Here is a 14,349-nt window from a genome sequence, read left to right as displayed (position 1 = left end):
CTTTATATTCCAAAAGTGTATTTTTCTCAAACAGTCTGAGATTGGTGACTGTAAGCTGGTCATCTCCCTGCCAAGGCCCTAAAATTTGGGGCTCATATCTTCCCTCTCTGGTCCACCTTTGCCCCTCGTCATACTTAGCCTTTATCATTCTTGTTACACCAACCAACACTCAGTTGATGAAGTGCCTTGGCATAAAAGAGTTAACTATCCTAAACTAAAATCTTTATGGGAATATAAATGATATGGATTTATATGGATACTCAAGGTTTTATTGAGCATCTGACTGTGTGCACAGCTATTAGACTTCTGTTTTACAGAAATTATATATAACAACAAGCTTCGAATTTTCCTGCAGGAGCAACTTACACATATGCACATGAAACCTTTAGGAAATAGTTCCAAAGCACGTAAGTCAGTGCTGAGTTGGATGACACTGACAATCAGGGAGGTAGAGAAAGCAAAATCATAAGAACTACAGACCAGAGGTGACTTTAGGGAGGAGGTTGGACTGAAGCAGGATGGGTAGAATTCTGTTAGAAGGATTTATAAAGGCCATTCTGGGGCCTCCTGGGGGCTCAGTCGGTTAAGCGTCTGACTTTGGCTTAGATCATGATCTCATGGTTCATGGGTTCAAGCCCCGCATTGGGCTCTGTGCTGACAGCTCAGAGCCTGGAGCTTGCTTCGGATTCTGTGTCTCCGTCTCTCTCTCTCTGCCCATCCACTGCTCGCTCTCTCTCTTTCTCTCTCTCAAAAACAAACATTTTTTAATTGAAAACTTTTTTAATGTTTCTTTATTTTTGAGAGAGACAGAGCATAAGCAGGGGAGAGGCAGAGAGAGAGAGGGACACACAGAATCCAAAGCAGGCTCCAGGCTCTGAGCTGTCAGCACAGAGCCCGACGCAGGACTTGAACTCACAAACTGTAAGATTATGACCTGAGCCAAAGTCAGATGCTTAACCAACTGAGCCACCCAGGCACCCCTAAAGAAGCATTTTTTAAAAAATTAAAACGAAACAAACCTAAGGGAGAAGGGCAGGTGGATGCTGGGTGGGAATCTGCAGCCTCTACGACAGCTCTGCACTCGGCGCGCCGGCCTGACTGCGGCTCAGGAGGCTCGCTGCTGTCTCTCCAACAGACAGCACAGGATGTAGTGAACGAGTGCATTTTCTACAGGATAAATCAGGATTCAGTAGTGTCACATGTAAGGATCATTACAGCACGGCCGTGGAGAACCCTTCTCACTTCCTACCTCTCACTTTTGTGCCATTTACTCTCTGCTCAGCCGTCGCAAGCTCCCCGCAGTCCCATGAAGGGCCGGTGGCTCTGCACACGGCGCTCCCCCTGCTGCAGTGTCCTTCCCCTGCGGTTCATCTATCCTTCATGGGGTTCAGCCTGATAACACTGCTTACCCAGCTCGGTAGGCTTTTCATCATGTAAGACCACAGTCAGAAACCACCCCTTTAACATTTTATCGGGTCAACCGTAAATATGTATCACAAATACTTGCTGTGTGCCTATTCAGTGCCAGTAGAGAGCTAATTATTCTTAATAGGTTCTTGAGAGAGTCACAAATATCTTTTAAGTGACTAATGAATATTAATCAGGTAGGAATCTGAAGAGTGCATTAAGGATGGGATAAGAAAGACATCCGTGGAGGCTGAGAAGGTGACTTAGGGATTCAGGCCTGGGAAGGGGAGCGCTTGGACATGTCAGGAAATAACTTAGTGACCAGCTGAATATGGAATGAAGGAGAAGGCAATGAAAAGATCACCCCAAAGTGTTGAGGCCTGAATGGTAGAATTACAGAGAAGTGTGGGGAGAGTTGCTGTGGGGGGGGGGTGCGTGCACATGTGCGTGAGAGAGGAATATAGTTTCAGTTATGGACATATTATAATGGTAGTACATTAAAGTAGAACTATTCCATATTTTACCTCTATCTGGGGGATATTTTAAGAAAACAATAGCACCGTTGTCTTGAAGAATGTGCTGTGTGCTCGACTGGAGTCTGTGTGTGGGCAGAGTTACCTTCGTTACTTTGAACAATGATGATCATCTTTGCTTAAAGCTGAACAAAAGGACGTAAACTTTATTTGCTGCAAGGATAGATTCACCTTTCTCACCCTGCTGTGGGCTAGGTACTTGAACTCTGAGTTTCCTCACTTCTAGAATGGAGGTGATAATAGCACCTGATCACTAGCTCTAGGATTAAATGAGACACTGATCATAGAGTGTATGCCACGGGGCTCGAGAAAGAGCAATGGGAGCACAAAACTTCCAGAACAGATTCAAAGAGATGCTATAATATTTTCCATTTCCAGGGTCTCCCTGGAGATACTTTATGAAAGAAAAAAAAAGGAGCACCTCTCTTGCATAGTTGGGTTTTGTGCTGACTACATCTATTTTGCTGGCAGCACAAGAGAGGTAATTACCTTCAGAAATGGACCTGCGTCTGACGACCCCAAGCAGCGTCTAAATAAAAATCGTGTCCTGTTGTTTCAGGAAGTGCCTTCCGCTATGACACTTGTTTGAGGTCGGTTCTCCCTTTTGGATGTTTCAGGGCAAAATGATGACATGTAAACACTGCAGTGACATTTTCAGCAAAGAAGGCACTTTGAAACTGGCAGCCATAAGCCGAGAGGACCAGGGGATCGAGCTGGACGACGAGAAGGACTCCCTGAAGAAGCAGCTGAGGGAGATGGAGCTGGAATTGGCGCAAACCAAGCTGCAGCTGGTGGAGGCGAAGTGCAAAATCCAGGTTGGTGATTTGGCAAAAGATCAACAGGAACAAATAAACAGTATGGGCTCCAGGACACAGTCTCCTCCTCTGGAATAAGCGTGTCTGGCTCAGAATCCAAAGACATCTCCATAGGCGATTATGGTTTCTGCCCACTATTGTCCCACATAGTCACATTTTACGTCATGATGTTTACACAGTGACATAACCAGAGTTTTAAGTGAACATGTAATAATTAAAATGAGATCTTGTGAGAACTTAAACATGCGCTTTTCCAGGTTTTTCTTTTTGGCCAGGACCCTTTCTCATGGAACTTAGCCACTTTGGTAGCTGATCCTGAAAACGAAAGGCCAGACCTTCTCTGTTATCCCTCCCCGAGCAGTTGAACGTTGGCTGATAACCCTGCTTAGTTTTGGAGCTTTTTATTCTTCATCTTTACCTGGTTTTACCAGGTCCCTTTTCCCATAATCTCTTTCCATATTAGAAGATAACATAATTAGAAAAATAGTCCTGGCTTCTGATAGACTGGTCCCCATTTCCTTTTCCCCAAGACCCTCACCCATCACCATAACCTGTTTCCGTGATGGACCCTGTATGTCCTCAGCTTCTCAGCGGCAAAGGCCATGGATTTGGAACTAGAATTCATTCATGCTTACACCATCTGTGAAAATTCAGATTCAGTCCGTGCACACGTCTATGTTTATTTGTGGTTTTGAACCTAAGCCTAAATTTGGACTGAAATTGCAGGGGGGGAGGATAAAATGAGGTTTCATTTCACTGTTCAGAGAAAGCAGTTTCTGATTTTCATTGGTAACTCTTAGCTCTAAAGTGCTTTCTTGCATTAAGAAGCCAATAAAATCTCTCCTGGGTTTTGTGGGAGGGAAAGCTATGACCATACGGACCTGGGGATTCCAAAAAGCAGTACACTCTTAATTTGGGGGGCAGAGATAAACATTTATGTAACTGAGATTATTTTATTTATTTAATTAGGAACTTGAACATCAGAGAGGAGCCCTCATGAATGAAATCCAAGCCGCAAAAAACTCTTGGTTTAGCAAAACCCTGAACTCTATCAAAACGGCCACTGGCACCCAGCCACTGCAGCCACCACAGGCCACCCAGCCACCCAAGGAGAGCACATAGTTCCAGCCTCGCCCAAGCACAAGAGCACAATGATCAAAGCGACAGAAACCCAGGAGGAGTGTCCCCGGTGTCCCTTTGAAGGAGAGTAAAGGAGGCCAGAAAGCAAGCCAGAATCTCTCAGCAGCTCTCTTTCTTGCTTGACACTTGGCAAAGGGATGTGACTTAAACCACCCCAGGTTATGTTGAATACCTGTTTTCGAGCTTCTTCAAGGGAGGCCACGTTCAAGTCCATCATAGTAATTACACATTATTTTATATGCCTGATGTTTAGTTGGAAATAAGTAATTCACAGCTAAATGCCTTTTATTTAGATCTAATGATTCATAATTACTTTTATCTCACATAAAAATGGAGATGTCTTTTATTCCAAGGTTGAAGTGATAAGATGATATTTGTCACAGCCAGAAAAAAAGAAGAAAGAAAAAAAGATCGAAACCTACAGCTCTGAAGTTTTCAGGATTTATTCACAGAAGGCACACTGGGGCCATTCGTGATGACCATCGGGTTTCTTCCAGAACCCTAGATAACAATCATCCTGCCCAAAGAATTAACCTGGCATTGAACAGTCCCCAAAAAGAATTAGTTTATTTTCATTTTCTGTTGGGCATATCTGGAAATGAAGTACCAAGAACCACAGAATAGGATAGACTATTGAGAATACACACTAGGTGAAAGGCACTGAGCTTTCGATAAACGCAGGATAGATCGATCGTTTGGCCCTAGTATTCTAACAGGTCCTTTTGAGAAACTCTGCGTGGGGATGGCATACACAGCTGTGACTTGCAGCAAACGTGAAGTCAGTAGTGTCTAGTGTGAGCTGCAGCATTAGGGAACCTTTACCAGACAAGCCCAGAGAGGCCCAGCTTCAGCCGTTTGTGCTTAAAATGAAATAGAGAATCAGGGACAGGGTATTTCATTTAATGTTGACATATATTTGTTAAGGAAACACTAATACACTATAACTTTCTTAAGTTATGAAATGGGAAATGCAGGTCAGCTTCACATCATCTTAGTTTACTGTTGGACAACTCTTCCTGATTTCTGTAGCTCCCTGAAAATGTGCCCTGGTACCCCAGATGAAGAGATGTAAATGCATTGGTAACATTTTTGATTGAATACAGAATCTTTATAGAAAGACTTATCTCATGGAAAGGGAACGCTGTTGTTTAAAGGTTGGTGGAAATAGTTTTTTCAACTATATTTACCATATCTATGTGAATAGGCCTTGCAGGAAGTCCTTTGGTAAGGACAAAACTAATTTTCCCATTTCTAAGCTAGTTTGGAGGCCTTTGGTCCTTTTACACCAACCAAACTGCTGTCAGCATGTACAATAACGTTTATTGATACTCATCCTTGGCTTCATTGTTGAACATGTTCTTTGCAAGGACCTTAAGCTCTATAGTGCCAGAGTGATTCTCATTCTCATCAGTGCCATATGTTGCAATTGAGAGTAACACATTCTTGGAAGTAAAAATTAAGAGCCATCTCGACTCTGGGAGCGTGCACTACAAGTTGCTCATGGTAATCCTTCCCTCCAAAAGGATCACTAAACTCTAAAAAGTTAAGTCTCCTTCCCTTGGGTTTATGTCGTCTACAACCATAAAACTGATATGGATGTTACCCTTTGTTACACTCATCAAATAATACTTTTCTTACAGAATTCTTTGTGTTTTGTCCTGACATCTTTCATTATAATATGCATTTCCTTGTACCAAAAAGAAAAAGAATCCAGCATTCTGAGTGTCTGTGTTACTACTGTTCTCTACTTGGTGATTTAGAAAAGGTAACTTTTTTTTTTTTTTTTGTGAAATATAATGGCTAGAAAATTGCATCTTGGTACTTGTTTCTGTAAATTGTTTAGTATAATTTTTTAGCTTTGCTGGTACTTTATGCTTTTATTCCAAGAAGCCTTGTTCAAGTTGCCTTATCAAACGGCCAGCTAAATTAAAGATATTCTTTTGTGTTTTGCGAATCTCATAGTTTTACTGTAAGAGCTCTTTTTAACCTCCAAAAATCAGCACATTGCACAGAATGCCTAAACTGCAGTATTTTCCTTACATCATAGTTGAGAGAGAGAATGGCCGTGGGTTCAGTCTTCACTTGTACGACCTGGCTCAAATCCAGAGTCCCTTACATCTTTTTTCTTTGAACAAAACCACCAGGTACATGCATTCCAAATGTGTAATGTCTTTTGCATTTTCTCTCAACTCTTTCAAAAGATTTTAATGGCCATCCACAGATTTTATTTTTTCTTCTCCAGTTCCGTATCCTACTTAGGTATATGTATTGGAACCGTAAGTCTAAACTGTTCCTCTGTGCAATGCCTTGGGGTCAGTAGCGATACTAAGACAGAAAGGAAGAAAATTCAAAATTTGGTATATGATATGGTTATTCATTCAATCTGTTCTAACAGCACTCCCCCAAACCATATATCCTTCCCCACATAGAGTTTGCAAACTTGTGCATCCTGGTATTAAGTAACTGCTAGTTTTAATTTCACTTATTTTGAAACATATTTGGAAATTGCCATTCTTCTCTTGAATTTCTTTTAGACATTAACCCAAATAGCTAGGAAATTTCCAAATATTCTAGAGTGGCTTTTGTCTTTTCCTAGGATATGTTGTAGAAAACATTCCTCCAAAAAATCCAACATTTGCACCATTCTGAAGAGTGATGACTGCTTTTTTCATTAAAGTCTGCAGAATAAATAAGGGAATGAATTTCAATTTGATAATTCCGTTCAATAGCTTTTGTATCTTGAGACTCTTGTTTAACACATTCTTTAAAGCTGAAACCAGGCTGAAGTTTGCAGTGCATATGTTTGCTGGCTTCCCACATCCTGAGCTGTGCCACAATTTGGTTATATTTAGTTACATATAATTTAATGCAAAGATATTCCCAGTTACGTAATGTTCTGTTTATGAGTGCCTATCAGAAACGCTAATAGGAATGTCATAGGGGGCCTATGGCCTCTCTCTCCATGTATAACCCCTCTCTCTCTTGCCGTCCCCCAGCTAGTAAGTTAGTAATTTCTTCACTGGCCTTCTTAAATTTCCAGAGTAAAGTACAAAAGCAATGTTGGGATATTTAGTAATATTTAATAATAATAGCTATCTTGTTTCATATTTTTCCAGAATTTTCATTCTTTCATATTAATGACTATTAATATTTATTTTTCTCATACCCCTATTTTCCAGTTAGTAGCTAGTGGCTTTATTTCCCAGAGAAAGTGAGAAAAACCAGAGGATACACAGGTTAGGGCAAGAGATCAGAAATCCTTAAAGGAGTTGATTAATTACTGAGGGTGGAGATCACATATGTAACTAATACAAGGGAGCGAGTTTTCTGTAGCCAAAATCAGCCTGCTAATTATTCTGCCAGAGCGGTTGTCTGATTTCAGGTCCCCTTTACGGGAAAAAGGAGCTTTTAAAAAAATTAAACACCCTGTTTGTTTTATCTCTGGGAAAGAACACTTTTAATTACTTAGCGGGAGAATTCTGTTGTAGAACTTGCTCGTTAAAACAACACAAAGTCTAAAGTAGCTGTGATTTTCTTGCTTCAGTTACAAGTAAATGAGAGAATGGGACGAACTCTGTTGTTTAACCTGGATGCTGTTAGATCTGTGTGTGCGCGTGTGTGGTAGAATTCCATAGGAAGCATCCCGGACTTTTTTTGTGCAGCCAGGTACTGTGCAACTGAACACACCCGCAGCCAAACAAGAGTTTAGGGGCCTGTGTTTCCTCCTACTCCCAGATGCAAAACTGTCGTTCCCTCCGGTCGCCGTGCTGATGTCACACTGAGCTAGAACTGTTCTAGAACATCCTTCCTCTCGCAAAGTAACTTCCACGTAATACAGGCAAAGCCCTTTATTTAAGGAATTTCCCTCTCTCCCAAAAGTTAACCAAATTGAACACCTCCATGTGGGCTGCGTCTCCACATCTGAGGATCAGGAGATGTGAGGAGAAAAGCAGGTGTTTACAAGAAGCTTCAGGGCTACAGGCAGCGACAGGTGTTCCTGCCCTGGCTTCCCTCTGCGACACTATGTGGCAGCGTCTCTTGTCTCTCCAAATGAATTCGTTCCATGTTAGAAACACATCACAACATGCCCCATTCTCCACCTCCGCCCTTGGTTTATTATCAGTAGTAGTCTGAAAACTAAGAAAAAAGCACCATTGGGTAGAAAATAAACATTTTAAAGTTACTTTACTTTTTCATTGGCAATGAGTTAACATGTAAAATCTTTTCCATTAAAAATGTACCTTTTAATAACTATATATTATATATGGAATAAAGTATAGGGAAACTTAATTAGAAGTACATAAATGCATCAAGACTCTGGTGTCATGAAAGCACAAGGATCAAGCTGGAGATGGTCCCAGAATCCAAGATGACCCAATAGCCCTTTGCATCAGTTTCTCCGTTTTTGGTGTTTTGCTAATGTCTGGATCCTCAGTTCCAATGAAGGAAGACCTTTCTCAGCGAGCATCACTTCCTTTCCTTCAACTCCTACCTTTCCCTTGCAGAGGAGGTAGCAGAAATTCTGTACCATTTGTTTTTTATGAATTCTATGATTTTGCCCACGACTTCTCTAATGAAAACAGGTTCTAGAATAAAGGAGTTGATTGTAGTGCTGACTACAAAAGAAACATGAGTGAGCAGGCTCTGTGAACACTGACCAATTCGATGTTTCCACAATTCCATGTATTATGTATAGTACATGCTATCTGTAAATGTAATGCTTGTTAAGAAAAGTGCAATTTATTGTACATTGTCCCAAGAAATGTTTACTTTTTTAACAGTTATGAACTTGGATCAGTATCTTGTTTTCATGTGTGAATGAAGCCTTGTGAAATAAACAGATTCAACCAAAAAGTGACCAGGTGACTGTCTCTGTGAGTCAGTGATGTTGTCAGTGCTTTGTGTTGCCCCCTTGGCCCCGTTAAGCAGTAATAAACATTTGTTCTGAAGTCCACATATGCCTTCTTGATGTTTCTAGTTGACTTGAGTCTGAATCCCTGGAACCCAATGTTTACGTCACACTTCTTACCTGACACTAGACTCCACAATCGATTTAGAAAGAAAAACTGTCAGGAGTTTGCTCCAGGCTCTGCCCTGCGAAATGGCACCGGGCACAGCGGCACCAAGATCCCTTGGCTTCAAGCAGCAGACACTCTCACAGCCAGTTTAATCATAATAAGGCAATTAATTAAAAGGACTAGGTAGGGTCATCTCATAACGGCCAAACAGCTGGGCCTGAAGAGACACTGCGACAAGGACTGGGATGCCACCAGGAACTTAGGCAGCTGTTTCCATAATCTTCTTGTCCCGCCAGGTCATTGTTATTTGCTGCTCGGAAAACAAGTTTTTCCTGCTTCCACGTGCACAACTCCCAAGTTCCCGTGTTTTCTCTTCAGGTGACCGGCAGAGATGGACTGGCATCTCCGTGTCCCTATTCCAAAGGCTTGCAAAGATTGCGTGGGCTTATCCTGGATAAGGTAGTTGCTGCGAGTCTTTCAAAGTACAGCACGGTGGGTGACCCCGTAATTGAGGCAGGACCCCAGAGGAGTTCTTGAAGTGGAGGCAGAGTATGTAGATTTTCCATTTGCATTTTGTTCAGGGAGTCCACGGAACCTAAGTGAAATCCAAGAGATTAGTCAGCTCCTCTTGGAATTCAGCACGTATTAACAGATATTAATCAGAGACTCGGGAATTACAGTTTGTGGTCCAAACCCAGACCAGACACCTCTTCTGTTTGGCCCATGTCATAGTCTTTATTTATTTATTTATTTATTTATTTATTTATTTATTTATTTATTTATGTTTGTGATCTCTACACCCAATGTGGGACTCAAACTCATAACCTGGAGATTGAATCATGTGCTCTTCCAACTGAGCCACCCAGGTGTCCCTGGCCAGTGTGGGATTTCTAAATGAGAAATTTTGCATAAAAAGTAAAACAGCAAAATTATTCAGAAAATAAATACCGAGATTTGCGTTGAGTCGAGTGTTCTGGATATGAACAGTAAATGGAATTCACAGTTCACTACTGATTAAAGTCCTGTACTTAGTGAAGTTACATGTTGAACTGTAGGTTTACGTCCTGTAGGGATGCAAGTCCCTATTTTCTTTTCAGTGCAATGGATAACTCCAAAGGTTACATACAATTCACTACCCTGTAAGACATTAGCCAGTCTGTATCTAACTTGGTGGAGTGAGTTTTTTTTTAAGATTTTTGTTTTTGTTTTGTTTTGTTTTGTTTTGAGACAGCACAAGCGGGAGAGGGCCAGAGAGAGAGTGTAACACAGAATCAAGAGCAGGTTTCAGGCTCTGAGCTATCAGCACAGAGCCCAAGGTGGGGCTTGAACCCACAAACTGTGAATCATGACCTGAGCTGAAGCTGGATGCTTAATCCACTGAATTGAATAAAATAGTTGTCACATGTCCTTTTATATTTGCATGGGATTCTTGATTTCACCTTTTTGAAATTATCCTGTAACTAAGCTTTTTTCTTTAAATTTTTTAATGTTTTATTTATTTTTGAGAGAGAGACAGCATGAGCAGGGGAGGGTCAGAGAGAGAGGGAGATACAGAATCTGAAACAGCCTCCAGGGTCTGTGCTGTCAGCACCAAGCCCGATGTGGGGCTCGAACCCATGAACCGTGAGATCATGACTTGAGCCGAAGTCGGACGCTTAACTGACTGAGCCACCCAGGTGCCCCTGTAACAAAGCTTTTGATTACTGTCAAAGGAAGATGGAACAAAATCTTTTAAAAGTTTACTTGCAGGGCACCTGGGTTGGCTTGGTTAATTAGGCGTCCAACTTCAGCTCAGGTGATGAACTCACAGTTCGCGAGTTCAAGCCCCATGTCAGGCTCTGTGTTGACAGCTTAGCCTGGAGCCTGCTTCGATTCTATGTCTCCCTCTCTCCGCCTCTCCCCTGCTTGTGTTCTCGTTCTCTCTCTCTCTCTCTCTCAAAAATAAATAAACATTTAAAAAAAAATTTTAAGTTTACTTGCAGGGTACCTGGGTGGCTCTGTCGGTTAAGCATCCAGCCTCGGCTCAGGTCATGATCTCAAGGTTAGTGAGTTCAAGCCCTGCATTGGGGGTTTGCGCTGATAGTGCAGGGCCTACTTGAAATTCTCTCTTTCTCTCTGCCCCCTTCCTTGTTGTCAAATAAACTTTAAAAAAAAAAGTTTACTTGCAAGAAGTTCAGGTTTTAGCACGGGCTCACAAAATAGAAATGACAGTATTTAATAAAAATAAAACAAAACAGATTACCAGGTCTGTTAAATTCATTCAAGCAAATTTACTGCCTGCCTACTGGGCCAGTCGGCGTTTTTGTTTTTTGTTTTTTTGGTGCCAGTCTCTAAATGCTAGAAATGAGGTAGCTGAAAAGATCCTGCCTCTGTGAAGCTTAAACTCTAGCCAAGAATTTTTCTCAACCTCAGAGAATACAATGACATTTGGGGCCAAAGGGTTCTTTGTGGGGGGGCGGGGGGGAAGGGGCTGTCCTCTACACTGTAGGATATTTCGTAGCATCCCTGGCCTCTACCCACTAGATACGAGTAATATTTCCCCAGCTGTGACAACCAAAAAAGTCTCCAGACATTCCCAAGCATCACGGGGGAAGGAGTAAGCAAAATGCCCACCTGGAGAATGTTGTAGTAGGAAAAGACTAATATATTGCAGGTGGCAATCATTACTACAAACTAAAACAGGGTAAAGGACGGAGAGAAATAGTGAAGGCAATGAGGTTGGTAAAATGTTTTTACATCTGTAAACTTGGCTAGTCCACACTCCCAGTGATTCAAACACTAAACATTGCTATGTGAGTATTTTGCATAGTAATTAAAACTCCTAATTAGTTAGCTCTGCGTAAGGGAGATTATCTGGGATAATCTGGATGGGCCTAATTGAATCAAGTGGAAGGCCTTAACGCAGGGCTGAGACCTACTGGAGAGAAGACCGGAGTTCTTCCTGCCCTGACTGGTGTGGATGGAAGCTTCAGCCTGTTTTCATGGGGCCCAGCCTGCCTACAATCCATTCTTGCTTGTCCAGCCTACAGATGTGGGACTTGCTTAGACAGTTGCCACAAGGGAGAAGTTAATTCCTTGTGTTGATTCTGCTTCTTGGATTGAAATCTAATACCATCAAGAAGAGCAGCGCTAAGGTGACTTTTGAGAGACCTGAGGAAATGAAGAAATCATCTATGGGATGGTCTGGAGGAAGAGCATTCCAGGGAGCAAAGCACAGAGTACAGACGTTGAGGTGAGAGTAAACTCCGTGGATTTAGAATTTCTTTAATGTTTATTTTTGAGAGAGCAAGAGAGCGCACAGGGGAGGGAGACACAGCAAATCCTGTGGATTTAAACCAGGGAGAGTGGGGAGCAGTGAAGAGTTCTGGAAGCTGAGATATGATATGCTACTGAGATAAGACCATGCGGAATACACTAGGTCATGGTAAAGAGTCTGCAGTCATTCTAAGCCTAACAGCAAGCTACTGGAGGTTGTTAAGCAAAGGTGGGGAGAGAAAACAGTTAAGAGGCTGAAGACCCAGATAAAGTAATTTCGGCCTGGTCTTCAGTGGTCGTAGGGGAGGTTGTGAGAAGTGTTTTGATTATCAATGCATTTCATAGATAAGGCCAATAAGTCTTGCTATCCCGTGGAAGGTAGGCCTTGAACTTGAAGACTCTAGTAGAAATTCCACGGCCTCGGCAATGAAGAGTGTGAGGGGAGCAGTCACTGCGCTGGAGGATAACAACTGATTTGGGGTGTGAGGATGCTTCGGATGAGGTTTTTGTGTTTTTTTAAAGATAAGCTGAACTTGATGTATGTCTCAGACACCTAAGCAGAAGCAGTCTGGAGCTCAGAGGATAGGTGTTGCTGAAGACAGATTGGGAGTCCGTGGGAATAGATGGCGTGGGAAAATTGGTAACTTTAGGATTTCTGGGAGTGGGGAGAGTTGCCCCAGTGCATAATCAAGCAAACTGGGAAATCACTGCATTAGGCCAAGCTTTCATGCAGTGCAATGGGCTATTTGTTCCTAATTTAACTAAGTATACATAATTCTAGGCTTTTGGCTGGACACTTAAAAAAAAAACCAGGAATTAACACACAGTAACATGCACAGATCTTAGGAGTTCATTCTACCAATTCTGACAATTGTGCGTATCCCCGGAACATTTATCTTTTCGGGAAAATTCCCTCCTGGGCCTACTAAAATATAACTTTCAACTAAGTATTAACACACACGAGAAAACTACACCGAAGCTTACAGCTCCATGAAATTTCTACAAAGTGAACGCCCCTCTGACCAACATCCAAATCAAGAAACGGAACTGTAACTGAAACTAAAAGCGTCCTCGTGTTTTCTGTCATTGTCTCCCCCCCCCAAAGTAAAGACCATCCTGATTTTTAACACCATAGCTAATTAGTTTTGTTGGTTTTAGACTTCATTTAAATAAAACCAAACGATATGCACTCTTCTATGCCTGGCTTCTTTCCCTTAACGTCAGGTTTGGGGGATTCAGGCGTGTTGAATTTGGTCTATTTTTTTGTGCTGTACTCCCGAATCTTCCGTACAATTGGTCAGCCTGCATTTTTCTAGTAGCTTCTTTACTTCCAGACTTGCTGATTCTAACGGCTACCTCGAGCGATATATAAAGCTGTGAGGGTTATCTGACTTCCCAGAGGTTACTGTTTGTTCCCAACCGTGTTGCAGACATTTTACGGCTGCCGAATACTGTAATAACCCGAAGAGGGGAAAATGATGTAATCCTAGGAAAACTCAGCCTACATTTTCTCCGGTCCACAGACTCAGTTAAATCGAATCCGAACCTGAGTTAGAACTAGACAGTTGCAGAGTGGTCGGTGAAGGTAGCGAAAATACCAAAAAAGCGCTTCGTCAACAAAGCCTTGCGGGGTCACAATTACGGCACTAGAGGCTTTAACCCTCGGGCGACTGGAACGGGTCCCGTCACGTGGCCAGCGCAACCCTACCTCCCAAGGCGCCCCCTGATGACGCCACCACATCGCAGAGGCTAAATCGCGGTGACGTATCCAGAGCGCCAGAACCCACTGAAAACCGAACGAGTCCCTTCAAGATAACCCTACGTTAATCGTCTTCATCCTTCCCCGTTTTAACATAAAAAGTCCTGCCCCCTCCCCACTGTTTTTTGTCCTTTCCTCGAAGACGTTCTCACGTTAGCTTTACGTAAGATGGCTGCCTAGCCGCCCCAGTGCTCTAGAAGGGACGTAGTCGGCCGGCTCTCTAATCAACTTCCGACTTGGAGCCCGAAGACCCGTACGCTATTTCCGGGGCTGGGTTAAGGTAGGCCGAGACAGAGGCTCTGAGCTGCGACTGCGCAGCGGGGACACGCGAGGTCAAAGTACAATACGTACAGTCGCCCGGGTTCGAAGGAAGAGGCGTTAACTTTTCCCGGGCTCTTGGCGTATTCGCGAGAGTTGAGCGT

General features: G+C 42.6%; 1 protein-coding gene and 1 long non-coding RNA gene across 4 annotated transcripts in view; one reads left to right on the top strand and one right to left on the bottom strand.

The window, feature by feature from the left end:
• RABGAP1L (RAB GTPase activating protein 1 like) overlaps nucleotides 1–8,849 on the top strand; it is a 674,356-nt gene extending 665,507 nt beyond the window's left edge. For all 3 annotated transcript variants that reach the window (XM_077763327.1, XM_077763329.1, XM_077763330.1), the window contains 2 exons: nucleotides 2,558–2,755; nucleotides 3,725–8,849. In XM_077763327.1, coding sequence (XP_077619453.1) covers nucleotides 2,558–2,755; nucleotides 3,725–3,877 — 351 coding nt within the window. In that variant the 3' untranslated portion in view covers nucleotides 3,878–8,849. The remainder of the gene's footprint in view (nucleotides 1–2,557; nucleotides 2,756–3,724) is intronic.
• LOC144230927 (uncharacterized) lies at nucleotides 8,064–13,891 on the bottom strand. Its single transcript, XR_013334924.1, has 2 exons — nucleotides 13,715–13,891; nucleotides 8,064–9,508 (listed from the first exon to the last, which is right to left on the bottom strand). It is a non-coding gene; the product is annotated as an uncharacterized LOC144230927 (long non-coding RNA).
• Between the last annotated feature and the right edge of the window lie 458 nt (nucleotides 13,892–14,349).

The sequence above is a fragment of the Crocuta crocuta genome, unplaced genomic scaffold (genome assembly GCF_008692635.1).
Source record: "Crocuta crocuta isolate KB4526 unplaced genomic scaffold, BGI_CrCroc_1.0 scaffold3, whole genome shotgun sequence".
Lineage (NCBI taxonomy): Eukaryota > Metazoa > Chordata > Mammalia > Carnivora > Hyaenidae > Crocuta > Crocuta crocuta.
The sequence above is the reverse complement of the archived record's forward strand: the minus strand, read 5'-3'. Positions and strand labels throughout refer to the sequence as shown.